Source organism: Barbatula barbatula, assembly GCF_947034865.1.
Source record: "Barbatula barbatula genome assembly, chromosome: 14".
Lineage (NCBI taxonomy): Eukaryota > Metazoa > Chordata > Actinopteri > Cypriniformes > Nemacheilidae > Barbatula > Barbatula barbatula.
Genome location: NC_136777.1, coordinates 10,491,192 through 10,515,973, shown reverse-complemented (window position 1 = coordinate 10,515,973; position 24,782 = coordinate 10,491,192). Strand labels below are relative to the sequence as shown.

Genomic DNA, 24,782 nt, shown 5'->3' with positions numbered 1-24,782 from the left:
TATCGCTCCACTACATGTTTTTCCGCCGCATGACGCTGGCGTGTCGTAAATTCTGATGACAAACGCACCATTTTTCGTTTTGTTCCAAGAGGATAACTCCTCCTCTGGGCTGAAGCTTTCGTCACTGTAATTTGCCGGAAAAAAAAACCTTTGGTTCATGCACAGCCGAGGGATAACGCAAGCTAGACATTATCGTTAATAGCATTGTCAATATGGATATTTCTCTTGAACAAACGTATTGATTCGCTTCAGAAGACCTTTGTTAAGACCACAGAGCCGGTCTTTGAATGACGATGGATTAAATTTTTGGAGCCCCCATTCTCTCCCATTCTACCACTTGGAAGTAAAAAGATACATGGTAATATCACTCTGACTGCATTATTCTTCAAGAATAAAGTCATATTAAGTTAGGATGCATTGAGGAGGAGTAAAACATGGGGAAATTTTGTTTCTTGGTTGAAATATCCCTGTAACATGCAGGGCCCATTGGCCATAATTTTTGTTTTACATTATTATTCAATCAATTATCACAAACTATGTATCATTTGAAACTTGTTTTTGCTATCAATAATATGCTCAAAAATAACAGTCCAGTGCACTTGGAGCAGTGCTTACATCTTGCAAAGTGGTCTATAGATTCACTCATTTATATTTGTGGTTTTGAAAAGATGCTCTTACCCCAATCAACATTCAAATAACTATAAAAACTAGAATGTTCTGCCAATTAATATTAAAAGTATGCTCACGTTTGTGTCTGGTCCGTTGTTGTCTTCTCCTCCACAGCCTCACTCTCTGTGTTCACAGGTTTATCTGAAGTGTGTGAGGAAAGTTCATTTGAAGATCTAGTAAAGGGCGTTTCCTCTGTTGCCTCATTAACATGGAGCTGAATTTTGTTCGGTTCTGAAGAACATTCTGAAGCGTGACCCTTCGGACCCTTCCTGTCCTGAGATTTCTCCTCAACGGACCGTTTAACATCAGAGGTCACTTCTTTTTTCTTTTGGTCCTTTTTAGATGAGCTTTCTACAGGAACGCTGCCCGTCTCAGAAGAAGGTTTGGAAGAGGGTCGTGGTGACCTGGAGGGTTCGCTTTTTTTGCCAGACTTGGCTTGTGTTACCTTCAGTTCTGTGCCGTTGTTCTTTGGGGTCTTCGAGGAGGTGGATAAAGATGATTGTCTTGAAGCCTGAGTAGAAACTTTGGATGTGCCGGTGGTTTTCTTAGCATTGGTGGGTTTAGCTGTGAAGAAAATTTCAAGACAAGAATGTAAGATGGTGCCTCTGATAGTTTAGTTTCACATTCACAAGAGACAGGAAGTGGAAGTATAATATGTTTTTCATTTATTTATTGAAAATGGAAAGCAGTTCATGTTCTAATGATGAAAGTATGCAAACACAATAACCATAAATATCAAACACACAGAAATATATTCTGTTAAAATAGTCAAGCCACCAACACTGAGCAGCACCAGAAACAAACAATAAACAGATTAAAAGATAAAAGGAAGAACACAGTGTGTGGCAGCGAGCCCCTGCGGTTACTCAATGATATGAATGAAGCACATATCCAGTCTGCTAACATGCAAATGAGACACGTTTCACATTCATTAATAAATGATTATAATGTTTAACAAGACAGTCATACACACGTAAGGCAGGCAGAAAAACAATAACACAAAGTCATGCTGGGTCAAGAATAAGTCACGATTTTGCGCTTCAAGAAGACATCTGGATCCCAGCGAGGCCGGTTGAGAGGAAAAAGATAACAAACAGGGCCCCTTCATGCACGAAGCATGCACACGACGCATGCATACTGACAGGTTTACTCACCGTTGCCACGTGTGGCACTTCGAGTGGTTTGTTTGGATGAAGGAGGAGGAGCAGTCACCTGCTTAGTGGTGCTCTTGGTCACCTTTTTGGCCCCTGCCTGGCCCCCTCTCTTCACACCTGTACCCGAAGCCTCACCTGGGGTTTTTGGGGGTGTGACCTGTTGTTTTTTAGGAGGTGTTTTTGGAGCGTTTGACTCACTGGCCTGTGTGCTGGGATTGTTGTTCTTCTTCTCTACTGGAGCACAGAGGAGCAGAGCCTCAACGGTTACTCTGTTAACTGACTCACAAGAGCCCCAAATAGCAAACTGACAGTTGTGGTGAGGTCAGCAACCACATCAGGTATAAAGAGCATTTCAGGAAGAATATTTTTGAGGTAATTTAAATAATCGCATTATACTTCAAATTTTTGATAAGGAGAATGCTCACTGCCAACAGTCCTTATTCGTTCATTTCTTATAACATTTCAGATTTTAAATTCTTATTAGACGAACTGCATTCAAAGCTGTTACAACACATCTTCTAACATCCCAAGGTGACCCATTGTTTAACATCTGTAAAAAGTCTAGATTTAGTGTTCTAGAATAAAAACATCCCTCGCCCATACTAAAATTCCTGTAACTCATAGCCGGGAGTGGTTTTATTGCTATGTAAACCTTGTTTCTCCTCCCACCACTTCGAAATTAGACTTACTGAGAATAAAGTATATTCACCATTGGGAGGAGAAGGGGGGGATGTGATGGAAACAATTAGAGAATTGGTGTAAAACATACTAAATACTAAAAATATGACTCCAGCTGCCCACGGCTTTCAATGATACATCCAAAATGATGTCAGTCAAAACAGGGTATTACCCATCACCTAGATTTTCGCTGTTAAGTCATGAGATTACATCAGCCATAGTGTCACATTTGAATTATATGGTTCTATCTGCATTCTGAGCAGTTTTGACATATTGAGCTATTGAGCACATCCAATCAATTCGCAGTGAAAAACGCACGCCTACAAATTATCTGCTTTGAAATTCCTTTTCACTCGGAAATGTGTCATAATACGGAAGTAAAAACAATCGCAACTTCCGGTCCACGGGGACTTTAAAGTTAAGCATAAAAAGCAGTGCTAAACATTTTGTCTTGAGCAAATGTTCATTCTAGGTAGGAACCTTACTTGATTCCACAGAAAGTGGGACAGTTAAATAGCTTTCTCTCTGGAGACAAGTATGACTGAAATAACACACTAATATATATTGTTTTAATTAGGAACCCATCAATAAATTGTTGACTGTTTGACATTTAATGCTTAATATTGTTACATTTAAGGAAAATGGATTGGATCAAAGAAAGCTGATTGGTCATCTTGTGTGCATTCAAAGGGCTGTTTAACTAAAATAGAACCTTATAGAACAAAGTTAGAGTTCGCCTAGAACCTTGTTTAAATAGTCCCGAAATGTACAAAACTTCTAGAAAAACCCTCACATATAGTAAATACGTTTTCTCAGAATGAGACCAAAATATATATATTTTTTACCAAAATATCAGATAGAACCTTGTAATTCTTAGGAAACCATAGCTGTTGAGATATAAAGCACATTAATCAACCAGGGCGGGGCCGCTAAACACAGTAAATTAAAGCCACAACCCCTATCTCATAGTTCTACAAAAATCTCAATTTGTTTTTTAATATAAAGACTTTGGATCCAAAATGAGATAACTCTGCAAAAAAAAAAAACGTTTTTTATTATATTATCATGTTTTTCTTGTGTTAGTTAGCTGTATTTCTTTCGTTATTATGGCTTAAATCAAAACAAACCAACTGCAGTTTGATTTGGAATAAAAAACATGAATTTTGGAACCAAACTCTTCATATATTAGACTTGACCACATCCTCACAACGATGCAATTTATATTTATATTAGAAATACGGCACGCTACCACTCAACAGTATGACTGCACCTTCATCCAATCTTTTGTTACAACACCAACTTTGACTTGAACTTATTTCTGAAGCCCATAACGTTAACACATACATGACATTATGCATGCATGGCATGATAATATGGTACAATGGTATGGAATGATACGTTTTGTTAGTCATATTATATTATTAATATTTTAATATTAATCGCATGCACTGTCTAAAATACTTTCAAGACACAACCATTAGCATGCTGCAAAAGACATTAACGGACTCGAGAACAGTTAAGAACAAAGCATCAGAGGGTCAATCTTTGGGTCTCTGGTAAAGTAATGTTCCTCATGAGAGGCTTGACATTAAAAGACCAAAATAGGGCGAAACATTATGATGAGATTAAATCATGTGAAAATTATTTTTTATTGTATAACGTCCAAAATGGCTTTACCTTCTGTGTCCTCTGAAACTGTTGCCAATTCTGCTTTCTCTTCAGGGACTTTGTCTGGTGTTTCAATGTCCACTTTGACCTTCTCAGTGATTCCACTGGACCCTGCATGACCATTCAAGGTCTCTGTGTTCACAGTATCATCTAAAGATAGGCAAACATGGCTGAGTCAAACATACAAATTGAATTGTGCTTGCTATTACATTTCGGGCATTTAACAGAATTGCTCGTACAAAGCATTTCAGTAGCTCAACAGTTGCTAGCCACGCCACGCCACGCCACCCCACCCCACACCACACCAAACACTGCAAAAATGCACTTCAGAAAGTTATCGTCTGTAAATTAGCACAATGTACAGTACTCAAACAAACCGTTTTTAAGCTATTACACTAGGTAAGGACTGTTTACTCAAACAACTTTATTCTTTTAATATTGCAGAACAGCAGCTGAAGATATTCATGTATCATATTCCCTTCATTTATTATGAATCTCACCCTGATCTGGAATGAGTACACCCTTCTTTATGAGCTCTTCTCGAGTTTGCCGGGTGGATATCTTTCTCTCCAAAACTATAAAGATGAAGAACACAAAGATATGATTGCATATCACCACTGAGGCTCACAGACATTGCAAGCAGATGCCAGTTATAATATTTTACATTTACGTGCACTGCATCCATTAATGATGTCCCAAAGATTAAAAAGCAAGCAAACAGATATGACTACACAGAAAAGTACCTTTGGAGAGGTCCTGGAACTTATCACTGGTCCTCTTTTTCCTCCATTTCCAAGGTTTAAAGATCTTTCCCAGAGAAGAGAGTTTACCCTTTCCTTTCAGCGGAGCAGACTGTGAGCTTCCCACCACATCACAGTTGGCCAGCGAAGATTTTTCTAGTCCTTCCACTAAAAGAGAGGCGAGACCAACGAATGACATAAATCAAAGACACTGGGCTGATCCCTTAATAATGAAAAGTAGGCATTTTTAGACCACAGACCATCACTAAAACAAATGGGTCAAACAAGAATTTTATAAATATATAGTACTGTTAAGGCAGACAGGGGTATGAGGATGAGAGTTGGGGTGTGGGCCATTACCCAGGTCAGACTGGAACCAACAGCTCATATTTTATATGTGTGTGACACACTAACCACTGGGTTGCAGCTCAGACAAACCAGAACTGTTAATGCCAAATCAAAGAAAAATTTGTGGAACAGGGATGTGTGGGAGTTTCATGAGTTTTAATTTCAGTCTGTTCCTCAGACAAATTTATACAGCATTGTGTTATATGAATAATCCAAATATATCAAAAATTGGATTTTATCAAGATAATTGTGCAGCAAATATAACATTTCAGAATATCAAGAATTTTAAATGCTGTTAAATTATATTATAGTATAAAAGGCAATTTCATGATCCTTTTACATGATACAAATATAGCAAAATGCATTTAAAAGTAGTCAATAGCACTACATTGTTTTCTGAATATTCTATCCAAATAATGCTCCCTTTTTCAAATTGGTGAAAACATAAAATATTGTTTTTTGATTATCTTATGTAAAAGCAAAACTATTATGACCGAGTATCATCAATACTTGGAAAGATATCGAGATATAAAATATTGCCCAGCCCTGAGCCCATATCATTTCTTGTTAGCTGGGATGAAAAAACTAGTTTGACATACAGTCTGAGAGGTGCGGCTTTTCACATGGCCCACGCAAGGGGATATGAAACTTGTCAATCAAAAAAATGTTTTTCCTGCAAGCATAACCCAAACACTGACATGCAGAATGTGACAAAACAGACTAAAGTAACATGAACACCTCAACAGATGAAGAGAACAATGGTCTCATGAACACTTTCCAAAGGGCTTAAACAGGATAAAAAAACTGAAAACAATAAGCAAAGGGTCAGGCAGCATGCTCCAGAGCAGACACAGAACTATCATTGAAAGCAAATGCATACACACACAGTCTCTGCAGAGTACAAAAATCTAAATAATTAAAATAATTCATATAACATGTTGAGGAGAAAGTAACCTTTGAGTCTTGAATATGAAATTGTAACTGTGTGTTTTTCTACGAAACACAAGCTAACTGGTTTCAACTGGCTGGCTGACATCTAACCTCAAATGTGGTGAAATAAACTGAAATACAGTTTCAATGCTTGTGAAGTTGTCAAAAAAGATATTGCAACTAGATATAAAAATAAAGAGGTCCTCATTTCAAAAATTTCAGTTCTCATATCAAAAATGAAAGCATTCAAGGTAGTTTTGGAAGTAGAAGGAACTCTGCAGACCTGAAAGTCTTTGTCAGTTTTATTCGTAAATTGGTAAGTGACAAATTCATCCTTCAACCTCAGGATGTCAAATTACATTTGATATCAGTCATTTTTTAACCACAATTCTTAAATTTGGGACACTGTTAAATTCAGCAAACTAATGTAAAAAACTAATTGAACATAATTCTACAGTTTTTTAAACACTTTTCACAGAATACTAACATTTTTATAATACGGTAAAAAACTAAAAATGAGAGGAAAAAGGGTTATCTTGCTGTATTTTTTGTTGTCCCAGCTGCCAGATAATGTCCCTTTTTTACAGGATTATTTAGCAGTGTATGCAAACGTCGCATAAAATAAGCTATGTAGAATCCACTCGTTTGGGATCAAATGTAGAAGTGTCATTATTGACAAACTTTAAGAAGAATGTTTCAAAACACGACAACTGGGTCTGATACACAATAAACTGTCTTTAACCAAAAATGCTCATTCAATATATGAAAGGTAAATATCAAATCAAGCAACAACAAAAACCATAACTCACTGAACTCACGGAAATGTAAAAAGCCTCAAATATTGGTCAAAAATTTAAACATCATAAAAAAGTTAGCTTAAAGCGTCTCAATTTAACACGCTCTTCCGCAGAATATACAAACATGTTCTTGGATTATTAGATTGATCTTAGAATAAAGGCTTTAGTTTGGAATGAGACCATTGAAGTGTTAAACCACATAACTTCCAGGTGTCCAAAATCTAACCTGCAAACAGAAGACACCTCAATACACCCCTGTGTGAGAGGCAACATAAAGGCGGTCATTCACATGGAGAGCTTTCATTAGTGGCCACATGCGACAGTACAACACATCAGTGGGCTTTTCACCACCATCATGAGAATGCGTGAGTGCTTCATCTCTAATCAATTCTCCCCAAGGAGCCATTGACCCTTGATTTCATTGGCCTGTCAACAGCCAGCTGGCCTCTGATTGGGTTATTAATAGAATCTGTTATGCCCGCGACTCCCAGCGATGCCATGCATAATGTCCCTAAGAACAAGCCTCTGAGGATCAAGCACTTTTAAAACAAAGAGGTCACCGGTTCACAACTGAGCGAGTATGACTGCGCATCTGTGCCCTTCAGTGCAAAACTAGAGCTGAGTTACTAAACTATTTTACATGATGTGCTGTAAATTGAGCACATGTATTTTTTATGTACATACATATATGTGCAACGTCAAAGCAAAACAACCATATTTTAAACCTGTGTGACTTTCTTTCTTTTGCAAAACACACAAAACAAATGTTGGTAACCAAAAACCACTGGTCCCCATTGACTTCTATTGTATGGACACAAACCCAATGCAAGTCAATGGGGATCAATATTTTTCTGTTAACAGTCTTCTGTTCTGCAGAAGAAAGAAAGTCAAGGTTTGAATGTCAATAGGGTGAGTAAATGATGACAGAATTTTCATTTTTGACTGAACTATCTCTAAGTTCTTTGGGGTACATTAAGGTACAGTGAGGTAAGCTATTCCACTTTTGAGGTTTATTTAGGAACAAGGACACAAATGTCAAACTTATAGACCTAATTTATCCCAAAAAAAAGCAACCCTCTGAATTGGCTTTATATCTCCCTCTCCTCTTTACCTATAGCAGGTGTGTGGTGAACGAACTGGCGGCGTTGTACTGTGGCTGTCGTCGCATCATCCAAGTGGATGCTGCACACTGGTGGTGGTTGAGGAGAGACCCCCCTCATATGATTGTTAAGTGCATTGGGTGTACAGCAATACACGATAAAGCTCAATATAAATGCCTCATTCATTCATTCATACAACTAATTCAGCATGTGAAGTTAACTTTAACTCAAAAGCTCATTACACCTCTAACGCACTTCACACATTTTAAATCTAAATAAATCCGCTTTGACATAAAATTGCTTTGAGATAAAAACAGGTAATTTTTTAACAAAATACTAAAATGACAAAATTAAAGACTCTTATACAAATCTCCCCACATTCCCTAATGTTCTACATCACTTTTAGGTTTGTATATATCATTTCTTACTTCTTCTATTAGGAAACTGAAACATAACAGATAATCATGATGATCTGAAAATAAAAGATTTTAGTTATTCAAACCTCTATTAAGTCCTGTAAGGAGGCATGTGAGCACACTACAGTCATATTTCGGTCTAGCTTATGTAACGCTCTTGACTGCATGTTTCTGTTCCTGTTTACTGTATGAGGAACAGACGAAAACTTATTGTGACTCAATTTCGAAATATTAAAGGCAGAGTAGATCATTTGGAAAATGCTATCGTTTGCCTGCTAGCAGTGCAATAATACGATCCCTCCCTCTCGCTAATTACCAACCAAAGCCACGCCTCCTCCAAAACGCATGAGCGCACGCACAGACCACAATCTGTTGGATCGGTTCCAGTGAAGTAATGTCACATTCACCGGTGAGAAAACATTACAGTACAAAGTGAATTTCATTACCACAATAACGAACATCTCCAGGTACTAGCTCGCTTTGTCCGCCATTGTCCAGCTGCCTGTACATCGCACATGACCGCACTGATGACATATGATGTCTGCGAGAACAGGATGTGCAGTGGGATGCAACATATGCTTACTGTAAATGTACATATGACGTATCATTGCCCTCGGACCAGATTGGTCTAACGCTTTTTGACCCTACGCCTTTCACAGACAATATATAATTATAAAAATGCCAATGTTTTACTTTACTTATTGATTGCTATAAGGACTTCCAACCAGCATGACAAAAAAGTTTCTAGACAGGATTGCCTACTCTGCCTTTAATGTTAAATGATCTCCCCTTACCATAGATTATAGGTTGCAACTTCCATAGGACTTCATTGTTATAAAATTGTGCATGTTGCACAAGTTCACAAGACACATAAGACGTTACTCAGAAGACCAGTAAGCACATTTGTTGTGCACATTAATATTATGTTTTCTGCCATTTTAGACTCTATATTATTCATTGTTTAAAAAGAACAGCACAGAAAAACCTGCTATAGGAAAATGATCATACAGGCGTAAAATGTTACGAGGGCAAGAAAAGGATGACAGACTTTTTATTTTTGACTGAGTCTACCGTGTCTTTAAGACTATAAAACACTCCGGAAGCATTTTATGTTTCTATTCCTACAGCATCAGTTCCTTATGATACACAGGAAAACAATATACCAATTTCAGCCAATACTTTTTGTGACAGAAAAATAACTCCATGCAATGGGCTTTCCTAAAAAATGATCAGAAGATAAAAAGAAAATAACGCTCTCCATTTTATATTTGAATCGTCTCAGAGATCTGCATATTATTGTCATACATACTACACCAAACCAATGCTTTGAATTTTTCGAAAAACAAATGTTTCCTGAAATGACAAATTCTGTGACCTTCTGCTTGAGCATACTGGACCAAATTAAACATGATACTGTATGCATGCTGCTCATGAAAACACAGAATATCTGATCCATTTTCCTGGTAAACCGATAGCCTCAAAAGCTTTTAAATCCCAGCACTTGGGCAATGATGGAAATAAAAGGGAATGAAGACTGTGTCAGATTTTAGGATTGCTGTAGAAAAGAGGCTGAAACTGACTACTGTACTAAGATGGTTTAGGGTCTTTTTCAACACGAAGATCCAAACATTTACCAGAGTTGTTATGAATAAAAAACACCAGTGAAACAATGGTTTTATTATGGTAAAAGTAAAACATGCTTTTGGTGGATTGGCTGTTTTAATGACCATAGTTTTAGTAATATCATGGTTAAACTATGGTTACAGTAAAAACCATGGGAAATTTGTGGCCAACATATGGGTTTGCCACAAACTAAACCAAAAACACATGGTTAAACTATGGCTAATTTACAAAAGTGTTCAAAGCAATTTAGCCTTGTTTTACACACTCTGACTTGACCGTAAATGGGAAGTTAATAACTCTGCAGTTGACATAATGTAAAAGTACAAAGCCTGTATACAGTATAACGACAAACGGTCATTTCCTGCCTGCACTGGCCAGTGATTTGTTACTTCGTCATCTTTAAAATAATGTAAGAATTAACTTATCAACACAAACAAATGAACTCTCGGTTAGATGCGCTTTTTGAACGGATAATGATCGTCTTGATATATGTTTCCACACGCGAGCGATCCGACAAACGATAACACCCGAGTTTGCTCTTATGGGGTGTTTCAGTTGAATCCGTCGCTAGTGTTCAAATGTGAACTTCGAACTTGAAATAAAGTCTTAAATGAATCGTATGAAATATATCAAGCGCGGATACTGACCGCTTAAAGCCCCTGTCTTCCACCCCGAGCATTGTTGAGATACCGGTCTGGTAAGTGAGTAAACAGTAAGTCATCGGACAAGCCCTACAGACACTTACCGCTCGCTCTCTGAGACAAACTGGAGACAGATGTCTGGCCCATGTCTGTCTTCAATGGGCCGCTACGCAAAAATCATACGACGCTCCGCGAACTTCTGCAGCAAAGCCAAGTGGATCGACATAACACGACTGTCATTTTACTCCTTTAACTCTCAGATCGGCTCTTCAAATGAGCTCCTGCATACTTTGTGAACTCGTACAATACGCCGCGTTGATCTATATATCCGATTTGAAATGTTTTTGCAGATTGTAAGCAGTCAGAGGTCATAAGGAGGAAGTTTCAAGCCCCTCCTCGCTACAGCTCTGCTTAAAGCGTGGAAGTGTATGCTCGCAATAACGTGACATCAGTCGACAAAACTGTATGACTGCCCGTGCTATTTTTAGCTGCATTGTTTTAAAATGTAAATGAAAGCATAGTTTGGAAAGATGTGAAGTAGAATATAAAGAACGCCCGTGACCCTGGGTTGAAACAGCATGCGTTGAAACAGCCTGTTGCTAACTGTCACCCAATGGCGTGTAAGAGGGATGGAAAATGATACAATAACAATCTGTGTCTCTTCTTTTCCTCAATGTTTTCTGAGAACTGTATCTTTGTCAGGTTTTACAGAGCCAAATACTAATGCATGGCACGGCTTTAATCTTTAAGTTTTACTTCCTGCAGTCAGAAGAGGCCAGAAGCACCCATACGTAGGTCCCCCTCCCACCTCAGCCCTCTTTCCCAAAGCAGAAGTGGTGGGTGGGATTCAGTGCAGGAAGGCTTACGAAAACAATCCAACGCTAGATATACGAGCCATTGTTTTTCCCAAAGCTTAATGTTCGCATCATGTACGAGTTCTCCACCCCTTCTCTTCTTCCTGAATGTCCTTATGATCATAACAGTTTTTCTGGGCAGAGCGGAACGCAGGCATGAATGCAACAAGCATTTAAACGCTGTGATTTGCTGAAGCATTTCAATTCCAATACTGACCAGGATTATAAGGTTTATAAAAAAAACAGTCGTAAGTAGCACAGGAATTTTTTTTAGTAAAAGCCAAAAATACATTGTATCGGTCAAAATTATAGATTTTTATTTTATGGCAAAAATCATTAGGATATTAAGTAAAGATCATGTTCCATAAAGATATTTTGTACATTTTCAATCCAGAATATATAAAAACTTTATTTTTGTGAGTGGGTGGCCTCGGATTAACAACTTCGAAGGCGATTTTCTCAATATTTAGATTTTTTGCACCCTTTACTTCCAGAGTTTTACACTCTTGTATCTCCACCAGATATTGTCCCATCTTAACAACCCATATATCAACAAAAAGCTTAAATATTCAGCTTTCAGTTGATACTTGCATTTAACATAAAATCAGAAGGCAAAAAAAGCAATAAATCAAAACATGCGAGTATATTAGAGAGTAAAGGAAAAAAAGAGTTAGCTCTCTAGAGATTTGTCTGTCATTAACACTTACAACATACTCACAGTATTCTTTATAAATATTTAGATATTTGTAATGCATGAAAAATTTGTCAATTTCTTATTAACAAATTAAAATCCGTTGTAATGCAGGGAATGTAATAGGAATCGAAAACGGCAGCTAGGAATCGATTGTTGGAATCGATCCCAAAAATTCTGGAATCGAACAGCCCTACACAAACCCAAATAAGGGGCAACCAATAACTAGAGAGCCACTGACTGAGCCCTATCACCCCTCTACTCTATAGCACTACAGCAAGACATTGACTGCAGTGTTGTTTCAAATGGACTGCCTGTAAAACAAGCATACTGTTAAACGGATAGTTCACCCAATAATGAAAATTCTTCATTTTCTCAAAACACAAATACATATTTTGAAGAACATTGATGATCAAACCACATTGGACCCCATTGACTTTCATTGCATGGAAACAAAACCACTAAAACATTTATCAAAATATCTTCTTTTGGTTTCCACAGAAGAAAGAGTCCGTTTAGAAGAAATGAGGGTGTTTACAGGACACCCTCAGTTGTTTAGCTTTAATGCAAATTCTGTCATCATTTACTCACACTGTTGACATTTCCTGTGTGATTTTCTCTCTTCTGCAGAACACAAAAGAAGATATTTGGAAAAATGTCGGTAACCAAAAACCATTGGTCCCCATTTTCTGTTTTCTGCCAGCAAATTCAGGAAATGCCCCACAAAATCCTAAGCGGCAGTAAGAATGTTTTTTTAATTTATCCATTCTTGTATTATTCTATTTTAGTATTCTTCTTTTGTCTGTCTTAAAGGGGCCCTCTGCTGTGGTTGAAAAAGCTTCCATTAGTAAAATCTGTGAGTCAGTCTGATATAATACGCTGTCTGCATCCGTTCAGTTCACACTCTTAACACCTGACCTGACAGGGATCCATGTGTACTCTGATGAAGCGCTTTCATACAGTACAAAGGTAGACAAAAAGACAAAAAAGCCAGTTACAGGCAATATTATTGTCATTATTATAGAACATTATGGTTACACTTTAAAGTCTGACTTGACTGTAATAGTGTCCATAACTTTATATATCAATTGGCTTTAGCATATATCTTAAAAATGAACAGTGTTGATTTCAAAACATCTCTGGAATACCATTTAAAATGTAGACTGCATACAAGATCTCTGAGTCATGGCATTCTATAATGAGTTCCTGACATGCATTGATTATGGCTCGGGTTTAAAAACAGAAGAGGCATATCCATATGTATGGTGAGTCACCTCATACTCTGACAGTATTGAAGAGAACGCTGCCATCTATTGACCAGTATGAAGGTAAACATCTAATTTGTTCAACTGTTAAAGGGATAGTTCACCCAAAAATGAAAATTCTGTCATCATTTACCCACCTTCGAGTTGTTCCACATCTGTAAAAATGTCTTTGTTCTGATGAACACAGATAAAGATATTTGGAAGAATGCTTATAAACAGACAGATTTTGGCCCCGTTGACTACCATAGTAGGAAAAAATACAACGGTATAGTCAAAAGTGCACCAGAACTGTTTGGTGTCCTACATTCTTCAAAATGTCTTACAGTTACTATTTGGCCTGCACCCTTTGCTTTAGCTCACCAAATTTGATCATTTTGTGGGTTCGAAATGTGAACAACAGGAATGTCAGGAACTTTCATCACCACCCAGAAATGAGTAAACCTGTCTAATCACATGAAGTGAATTCACTCGTTGGCACGATTGTTGGTCCACATACTATACAGATTCTCCATCTAGACTCTTTTGAGGACCTTAATCTGAATTCCAATGTAGTCGATTTTCCCCGGAGACTGACGCCTGGACTAACTGTAGAGAGAAAAATCTATCCATTTGCTTTAGAGTGCAGCCTAAGTGCAAATGGGAAGACATTAATGGCAGACAGTGAAGCGTAAAATGGATCTATTTGCGAGCCATCAAAACAAACACAGCCCTCAAATGCTTATACAATGCCTATGTATTAGTCTATAATATGCTGTTCATCAGAGGATCAGCCGCCGCCAAATACCCTCATACTGTTTACTGGACGTTGAGATTAGCCAACTATATTAGTACGCCATCCATTCGATTTGAGACGCTGCCAATCAAAGTAACCGATATAAATGGCTTTGAAGTGCACAATCCACTAAAAAGGAAACTTTCAGCGGAATGTAAATGCAACATCATTGGAAAAGGCACAGGACATCCTCATCAATTATTAACTGCCATCTCAGCACAAAATAGCAGCTAATTATTGTTTAAGTGATGCAATTGAAGTTCTTTCCTTCACTCGGATGATTTATTTATTAACTTGACAAAAGTTCTTATGTTTTAGAAAACAGAATTTCTCACCCCGCCACAGAAATGCGAACATCTAAAGCACTCAATCTGCTGGATCTACAGATGATTAAGTCATACTTATCCATCTCATGTTTATTTCAATATAAGGAACGAGAGTGAAATCAGTTGTTTTGAGCAACACCTTGACATAATGACACTTGAGATATGACATGTTACACATGTTTTTTGTTTTGACAAGCCTCTGACTCCTTTTGGGCCTTTTACCTAATGATGGAGCACAATAAGGTATGGCATGCCATGTCGATCAATACTTGACATCCTGCCTGAAAGTGTTTTTCCCCAGTAGGTATGACTCTTATTTGAAAATCTGGGACATTTAATAATAGCGCAAGGGGTAGAGAGCATTAAGTTTCACTAAGCAGAGAAACAGATGCTTATAATTCTGGTAAGACCCAAACACATCAAGGGGGAATCAACCCTGTTTTCTGGATGGGACACTGATAAGAAGTAGTGCCATGACACACCCCTTGTGTTTAGTGGATCCTCAGTTCACAAGAAAATAAAAATGGTCTAAGCTTGTAAAGGGGTAGAATATCATGCCATTGGGGTTAACTAATGTAGGGTTAATTGTTACTTTTACACAGACTATACAAAAAGCATAATAAGGTGCGTTAAGAGAAGCGCACCTTTATGCCCTTTAGCATAACCGCTGGATGTATATAAACATTTGAATCTTGCAACTAACCCTACTATAGCACAACAAATATTTTATATAATCTGGCAGAAACGAATTTACCCATTAAGGGACAGTTCACCCAAAAATGAAAATTCTGTAACTATTGACTCAACCTGAAGTTGTTCCAAACACTTATAAATGTTTATAGATATTTTGAAGAACAGTTCTGGGGCACCTTTGACTACCATTTTAATATTTCCTGCTATGGTAGTCATTGATGCCCCAGAACTGAAAATTGCAAACATTCTTACAAATATCTTCTTTTGTGTTCATCAGAACAAAGTCATTTAAACAGGTTTGAAACAGTTCAAGGGTGATAAATAATGACAGAATTTTATTTTTGGGTGAACTGTCCCCTAAACGTTAAGCAACGACCTGCATCTCAGACAGAAATAAATATATATTATTTGTTTAAGTGAGGTGCAAAGTCAGAGTATGTGATTCATTCTAGCACTTTTTTAAACAGATCCTCTTGGCAACAAGATAAACCACATTTGCTGTACATTTCTAATGACAAAGCAGTTTAGTTAGCAACCTGAATAATCCACATCAGCATTTCTAGCATGAAAGAACGATCAAGCTTGTATGTAAATACCAGCGTATGCATATGTTCTTGACTATGTAAAAACACGAAAGCTAACAAGAGTTGGCAAACCACTCCCAAACAAATATGGATTTGCATTGCAAAATATCCAAAGGTAGGATCCCCACTTTAGTTTGTATCACGGTATCAGACACACTTTTTTAAAAGATTACACAAAGGAAAACACAATATCAATGTAATATTACATTATGATTAGAAACAAAACACTTATTTGGTTAACTTTTCATGACACCTGGGATGTTACAAACCAATGTGACTCATAAGCGACTAATAATGTAGTTCCTGTCAGATACAGACACACGCATGATTTATTTCTGTAGTTATTTCTCTAAAAAATACACCATAAAAAGCTAAATGCCGGACAGAACCTAACAGCTCTTTCCATATGACATGAAAGCATTACAAATCCAATCAAACACATCACAAGACATGGACCAAATACAGCCTGACTGTAATACACAACCAAAGCAAAGCCTGCGTCTGTTGATTCTATGATTAGACACGTTAGCTGGATTCCCAGAACATAAGCCGATAAACATCAATAGAACCGGTCAATGTAATAGGTCATGTTAAAAACCGTGCGAGTCACAAGAGTGCATGTGTCAACAGATCATCAATATCACGCAAGACTCAACAGGACAAACAAATACTCCTAAAAATACACGAAATATAAACGCTTGATAAAATACAACATCAGAAACTTTCATAACTCATTAACGCAAGGTACACATCCACACAGATGCATGCACAGTATCAAACAATTATGAGCACTTACACGGATGTTCCATGACTCAAAGGAAAAAAGATTGCTCCAGATGATTTTCAATTTCCTTTCACACTCCTTCGCACCGAATCCTCTCTTCCTCCCTCACTCTCTCTCTCCCTCTCTCTCATCAGCCCTTCCTGTGGTGCTCTCGCAGTCGTCTCCTCCACAGTGGTGCACAGCAGAGAGTAGCTATGGCCACTGTATGACAAACAACCATTACCTCCATTAAAGTGAGCTGACGGAGCCTGTTTGAGTCCATCAAGCGGAACCACCCAGTCCGCTGGGGCTTTCAGCTATCGCCTTTGGCTACGGGGATGGGGAGGGGTGAGCTAGCGTGGCCAGAGACAGCTCTGTAAGCTTCATTAAATTATTCTTGTCCAACTGAAACAGATGATTCTACATTCATCGCCAACGTTAAGTAATTTTATATGTCACATTACCCATTCATATCCCAAAGGTAAAGTAAAGTACCACACCTAAGCTGTGTTTGGGGAAAGTGTTCTCTCATAGTGTATGTACGTGATGACCGGGCAGGTAGGATGAGAGCATTACTCATGGGTGAAAATCTCTATCAATTTCTTCCAAATCTATTTTGGTGTGTCATTTTGACGTTGAGAATTGGCTGTGGTTTAGAAAGGATGAATCATTGCTTGAGATGTTGCATTGACGGTTCTCAAAGCTCGCTCCTATAGGCTCTGCGTGGTTATAAATTAACCTAAAGCATTTGTCAAACTAAATCCAGAAAAACTTAACCTGGCATTCACAGTTACACAGTTATCATAGAGATATGTTTAGATGCATTGTCTTCGCCTCTTTGGCAATTAGATGTTAAAGTATTATGTTTAAATACTTGCTGGGCAATAACATGCAAATGCAATGTAATAAAAACAAATATTTACCAAAGGTTTTCACCAGACTGTAATGTTAAATGTCAATATTTAGAGGTTTAAATACCCATGTGAAGACTCTCAGAGTTTGAAAGCACTTATTTTTGTTTTTAAAGCATAGTTTTCATAGCAAGTGAATTGTCACATCAATAACGGTCCATATTCCTTATAAATGGGAACATGACAAATTAAAATAATAACTATTTTGTGATCTATGAAGAGCCATCTCTGCTCCATATTTGGGGTATTATTGCCTCTGGTTTGCACAATTCACAGAATCTTACAAACTATTTTCTCTTTCAAAAACGTGCATCCATTTGTGTCACATCCATAACGCTTACAATTTTACTCATGCATAGACTGATATTTTTCTGATGTCTGGACTCTATCAACAGGGGTTTAGTAAAATATAAGTAGATACTTCTATATACTGGTAATAAATACATACTATATAAATAAAAAAAAGTGTTGACTGAAAATGTCACATCCGTAAAGCTGGAATGGCCCTGCACCAATTTAATGTGCACTGTGCAGTCAAATATAAAACCTGAAAAGCTGTAAACATAGCGGCACATACTCACAGTTAGTAAGTGATTGTATTGTATGTAACACGGATAATCTATGGCTAATAGTAATGGTACACAATATTTGCTTTGAGGAACGAGTCTGAGGAACGACTCCTTTCATGCCAGCTATTCCATAAAATGATTTATGTACTCATTTTGAACCTATCTAGCTTAGAATCCTAAATGTAAAAATGCTATTCACTTAAAAACTTTCCCTTACACACCTTATGAACTATAAAAAAGCAACAGTACAGTCTTGCAATAGCAGTTGCAGTGTTTTTACAGTACATTACTATCGTCAAACATATTTACACTGTTGCTATGGTTAAATCATTAGTCCTGTATTTAACCCAGGGCAGTAGAAACAGATTAAAAGTGCAGATGAGCACCTGATAACCTCCTTACAAAAAAAGAAAATCAGTCCACAAACACAAAAATACAAATGTTCTGTTCGTCCACAGTTTAGTGGTTTAAGCAGCAGTTAATCCAAGAGAGCAGCAATATCCACAGAGCATGAAAGACATCAATGACAATATTTATTTGAAAAAGGTGCCAAAGTCCATTGTGCACATCCAAGAGCAATTCGTTAGTGTTCCTGTGTTGTTGAACAGCATTATGCATAGCAACATCCTTATATAGTCATTGGTGCATAGGTATATTGTGACGTTAGAATGTGATATTTTAACCAAGGCAGGTTGCTTTTTGCTGTTTATATTAACCAGCCCTGGGACAGAAGCAAATTGTGTGATGGAAACAGTTTCATCAAACCCAGTTAGTAAAACAGATTAGACGTTTACAAAAGCAGCAAATAAGAAACCATCACGTTACATTATAACAAATGTCAACTCAGAGATGAATCTTCAAAATTACGGCTTGTTTTAACCATCGGATATACAGAAATAGGATATATTACATTGTCAGAACAAATGTGCAGAATTTGTATCCTTAGCTTGTCACTGGTGCAGTACATTAAAAAAGCAACACCTGCTGTATGCTTTAACTGCTAAAGATGTATGAAAATATATTGCGCCTAGGAGCAAGAGCAGGTTTATTTTTTGAGGGGACAGCCCCATGTCATTTTTTCCTCCTCTGTAGGAGATATTGTCCTGCTGATGGTTTGACGCAATCGAGCACGTCTGTGCTAGAAATGCTCATGAACCCCCATCAATCGTTTAAAAGCTGAAAAAAATACAGATTACATCCTCTCAGCTCTAAAAATACAACACAGCACAGCAATTGCAGATGAAAGGCATGATGGCCCATCTTCACATGTGCCCTTTGTGTGTCTGCCGAGAACGCCTACGCTGTCTGACGCATAGAGCAGCTCAACACTCCTACCTAAGATGAAGCTGCACACTAAGAAAAAGAACGAGAATTCGATAGCAAGGGACACAGACAGACCAGTAAACAAACGCGAGGGACAGACTAGGAAAAGCACAAGCTTGCTGTCATGAATCTGCCTTCATGTCATGTCTATTCTTGGTCTTGAGGCAGATTCATGACAAAGTCTTGTGTTTTATGTGAGAGAGATGTTGGCTATCGGCTTTCTATGCTCTCTCTCTGGTCCGTGTCTTTGTTCCCGCCATCTCGTTTCCTCGTTAACCTTCCCTGAGTGTTTCATTACCCGCACCTGACCCTTGTCAATTATCCTGTGTTTGTTTCCCCTATAAAACATCCTCGTGTTCATTGTCCTGTGCTCGTTCATTGTTTGTTGTACCCTGTAATTTGTACCTCATTCGTGTATTCTGAGTCTAGTTTTTCCAAGTATCTTGTTCTTTGTAGTTTGGTGAGTCCGTCTAGTTTAGTCCTTAGTGTTTATTTTTTCCAGTCTAGTTTATCTGTGTCCTAGTTGTCATTATTTTCCTGTCTTGTTTTACCCCCTCGTGGGTTTTTGTTTTCTGTTTAATATTATTAAAATCCCTTTGTTAACCCCTTCATCCCCGCGTCTGCCTGCAATTGGGTTCTCCCCTGAGATCTCTCCTACACAGTTCTTGACACTTGCATCCAAAAATTCTGCATGTTAAAAAATCAATGCGACCTCACATTGTGTCAATCACATTTACACACTGCCTCACACATCTTTTCGTCCTAAAAAATCGGACTTAGATGTAGATTTTCTCTGTTTTAACATCCGTAGCATTTTGAGAGGCGTTTTGACAATTCAGAGACACCTTTCAAAGGAGCGCAAAATACAAAAAAGTTCAGACTGAATAAAACTAATTCCATGCAAGGGTGTATGTAGGCATGGGCTGGTATGAGATTTTGGCGGTATATTAACCTTAATCAAAACTACCACCGTTTCACGGTATTACTATTAAAACACTAAAATGTGTTATTTCCAAATGTCTGTGTTTACAAAAAACTACTTTTCAACTGGACACAATACATTTCATTCATTGTGTGTCAGGTAAAAATAAAGCTTTAAAATTACGATCTTCCTAAAAATATATATTTTTGTCATATATATATATATATTAGACATAAACATCAAACATTGAATTACATGATTTGATTATTTATTTTTCTGTAAACACAGCTCATACCGAAGAAACAGTATCACAGAATATTTTTACACCTCAGTATACCTTGAAACCGGAATGCCTAGGTGTATGTAGAATAAAAACACAACGCTTCATTACGTAAGGCCTTTATACACCTCTGAAGACATAGTTTATGTATATTATGTTTCATTACTGTCAACAGATCCTCTGAAAAATGACACACTGGCCCTTTAAATGTATTTAAATATATTTTTAAATGTATTGTATTGTATTATTATTGTATTGTACATATTTTATATAAGAAAACAGGTACAGTTTGAACATTCAATGAAGTGTACATTTATAGCGTTTACATTTATTTGTCAATTACATTGTATATACAGTATGTATTGTATTAATTGTACTTTATTAATTCCAGATCGTGCATCAATCAAAGTGAAAAGCAAACAATCTTTTCAGTCTTACATCATCTCAACATATAGAACTATATTAGAACAAAGCCACCCATTCTGACACTCTATCAGCCATTATGGTATTTTTAAAGACTGTTGAAAATTCATTCAGAAGGTGAGAGAACAAGCTTTCAAAAGGTTAAAGAAAAAGGTTATTTAGTGAGCTCCGTTTTAAGCACATTATTAGAAAAGGGCAGCCGCTTTCAGCAGCGCGACTGTAGCTATATGTGTCATTACATGACTAATTGTATGCATAAAGGGACGACACGCATCCTCGCACCAGCATCAAACGAGGAAAACCTACAAATTAATCCAAACAAACACAGATAGAGAAAGAGCTTTCACCCCACGTCTCATCACCACGCATCTTAAATCACAGTGAAAGATAAAGTAGAGGTTGCATTGAATGCAAGCCAGTGCTGGATGTATATTTAAACATCTCCCTTTCTTCTCATGGTTCTCAGAACACAATGACTGGATTTATTCAAAGATTGCATAGATCATGTTGTGATGGCTGACAGAGAGAGAATGTTGTGTACACACTTAAGTAGCATTAAATGGCTGCAGGAACACAAACCTTACCAGGGGTATGACAAGGCAATGTGAATTATTGATGATGCGAGGCTTGGAAAAACAATCGTGTGGTTTCAAAGCTGGTCTTAAAACATTTCAGCACAGAAAATAATCCATAGGAGTAACGCCAAGGACTGTTGCACTCCACAGCATTTGAAATATGAACGCACACGTCCCCCTTGTGGACGTGATTTAAAACTACAGTGCACAACATTTTACAGACTAGGACCCACAAATCAAATTATGCAAATGTGGTATATTTAACCCATCTGTTGAGAAGCATTTTCTGATTTTCTCCAGTTTAATGTCGACTTTTCAGCCTGAAACCTACTGACAACCCCCACTGATGTGACTTGAACAAGGCTATTTAAAATGTTATCTCTGTCATCATGCCTCTCCCACACAAACAGCAAATTGTGACCCTTGAGATGCAATTTGTCATGTAGGGCCATTCTGAATCCTATGCTGAATGTTCAATGGTAAAAACACAGAGGAGTAAGGCCAATGTTTAAAATAAAATTGTGAAATCTTTAACTTCTCTGATGGATGATGCACTTCTTTAACTGATATGACAACATAACTCTGGGAGGTTCTTTAAATTTTAACAGTATTTCTTTGAATAGCAGAGCCCACAGGGTTCATTGAACTAAAAATAAAAAAGGACCTGATCGAAACAAAAAGAGGTCTGATAGAACAATACACTGAGGTGAAGTTTTCTGAAATGTCAGGAAGTGGTTTCAACTGCAGTTTCTATAGATATCTCAGCAACAACTTAAAGATGCGCCTCGTGTTATACAAAAACAAGACTTTTTAAAATAAAGTATAATATAAACAACATAAATAAAAGGGTTGAATTGCAGTATGTAGTAAGTTTATGACTGCGACCATAGCCATGCATGTCAAACCCATTGTAGCAATGTACTGTATATCAGTGTTCTTCTGTATAAATTAAAGTATTTCTATGTTCGATGTTCACATACTGGAACTTGACAACATTTCATGCTGTGAAAGTGATAGTTCAGAAAACGTTTCAAGCGAGAGCGTCTGTAATCTTGGTTTAACAGGTTGTGTTAAAGGTTACAATGTGGATGATAACTTTAAAACCAGAATTTCTCTGAATGTGATTACTCATTACACTGGGTTTAGAAATCCTTATTTTTCTCCAGGGCTGCAGGACCAGAAATGAAACTTTGTCTCCAAAAACCACACAACAAAACAACTAGCACTGGCCTGTGTAATACTTTACACAAATACATACAGTGTTATAAGGTTTAGCGGGTATCAATAAACTGGCATTATTGTGCCAGATTTAATTCTATCAAAGTAACTTTCTGAATGATGGAGATGGTGAGTCACTGTTATTTGACTAAGCCTAATCCTAAAATATTGTGTAAAACGTCTACACAAGTTGTGACAGATACTTATAGTTTTGAATAAGCCATTTTAACTATTCAGCCCTATTTCATTAGGTATAATTAATAAAATGCCAACAAGTTCAACCAAATGAGATAGATCACAATTCAAAAGTATTTCACTGGGTTGTTTTTGAGAGAGGAAAAAGCACATGAATGCTTCAATATCCAGTGTGGGTTCAGGTGCACAGTGAATGCTCGGACACAAGACTTGCATTTAGGTCAACCACAAAGAAATGCATGTGCAATATTTGTATTTTTAACACATTCTCATCTGTTTCAGTCAATGGATCACTAAATGTATTACCAACATTGCACATGCATGACAATGAATTTGACAACATTACAAAAACAATCAATAAAAATAGCAATAGGCTACACCAATGCAAATTCTTACATTGGCAATCATTTCAGAGCCTCAAATATGACTTTATCACCTTAAATATCACCCATGAATGAATGAGTGAAAACATATCTCTCAGAAGGGCGATACTTTACAAGCAAAACCTGAAGCATTTACATTTATGTAGTGGCAAATGTCTTCATTAATAAAATAGAAAACAAACTTAAAAAAAGAGCAGCATACCTGAACAAGCTGCGCGGAGTCTGGTTAGTATTCTGGATTTAAAGCCGGACGTGTCACTTTGAGAACGAACTCTAAATACAGGAAACACTTGAGGAAAAGTCCACATATATGAAAAACGGTCTTCTTCCGTCATAATGCTGATTTCTTTAACTTTGTTTTACTGCTGTCAAATAAACGTTGGGAAATGCTAAAATCACGAGGGGAATTATAGTAAGATATGGCACCTAAAGCCCCGTTGACTACTCTCTGTTCATCTTAAGATGATGTGAGTGTCTCTCCTCTGCAAAGACTAGCTACTTTGTATTACATCAACAAACACGATACAACTCTGTTAAAAAATAGTCACGTTAATCTACAAAGAGTTTAATCCGGAGGACGACTATAGGTCACAGCTCTTTACAGCTTCTGAAACATCCCTGTGGTACGGAAATCACATTAAGAACGTCATGTGCGTCACGTCTGTCAGTCAGCGACGCCTCACTCAACCCCTCGCAGACATTTCGACATTTGAAGTTTGACGTGTTTTGTGGTCGAGAAAGAGAAACCCTCTTGCATCTTTTTTTTCATTGCATTTTGGAAAGATTATTTTGGAAAGATTATGAATTCTATATTAACAGAAAGCTGGGTTGTATGGTAGAAATTTGTATGTTTGATGTGCTTTTTTATACAAAAAATGAAAATTTAAACTGTAAACAACAACATACTTTAATATCCATATACATAAGAAAAAGTGGGCTCAAGGTAAACCGAATCTTTCACATTTTATTAATGACTTCAAGCAACAAAACAAAGAACAAAAAGGCACTGATGGCAATGAATGTTAATGTGACTATAATACCTCTTGTTCTTATGGCATTGATTTAATAAAAATAACATTTGAAGTTTGACATGTTTTGACTTAATAAATGTTTTGAAAACTCAAAGCGAAGAGATTGTTCTGTAATGCTATTTAGGTGTTTGTCCCTGCCAAATTAATCGAATAGTTCCCATTAGAAACACCATTATGAAGAACCATTAGCTGTTTACAACTACAGTCAATGTGATTTGGGGACTTTATGATGGTTTCTAT

At 37.2% G+C, this 24,782-nt stretch overlaps 1 protein-coding gene across 8 annotated transcripts in view; it reads right to left on the bottom strand.

Annotated features, from left to right (window-relative positions):
• Positions 1 to 24,192, bottom strand: part of phactr2 (phosphatase and actin regulator 2) — a 28,749-nt gene extending 4,557 nt beyond the window's left edge. The window contains exons 1-6 of one of the 8 annotated variants that reach the window (XM_079473268.1): positions 23,714 to 24,133; positions 4,913 to 5,077; positions 4,670 to 4,744; positions 4,179 to 4,319; positions 1,824 to 2,054; positions 747 to 1,233 (exon numbers count right to left, since the gene is read on the bottom strand). In XM_079473268.1, coding sequence (XP_079329394.1) covers positions 747 to 1,233; positions 1,824 to 2,054; positions 4,179 to 4,319; positions 4,670 to 4,744; positions 4,913 to 5,077; positions 23,714 to 23,846 — 1,232 coding nt within the window. In that variant the 5' untranslated portion in view covers positions 23,847 to 24,133. Of the gene's footprint in view, positions 1 to 746; positions 1,234 to 1,823; positions 2,058 to 4,178; positions 4,320 to 4,669; positions 4,745 to 4,912; positions 5,078 to 10,868; positions 11,195 to 16,745; positions 17,047 to 23,713 lie in introns of those variants that run through there. The other 7 variants (XM_079473267.1, XM_079473271.1, XM_079473269.1 and 4 more) reach the window with 7 other exon arrangements.
• Positions 24,193 to 24,782: the final 590 nt, after the last annotated feature.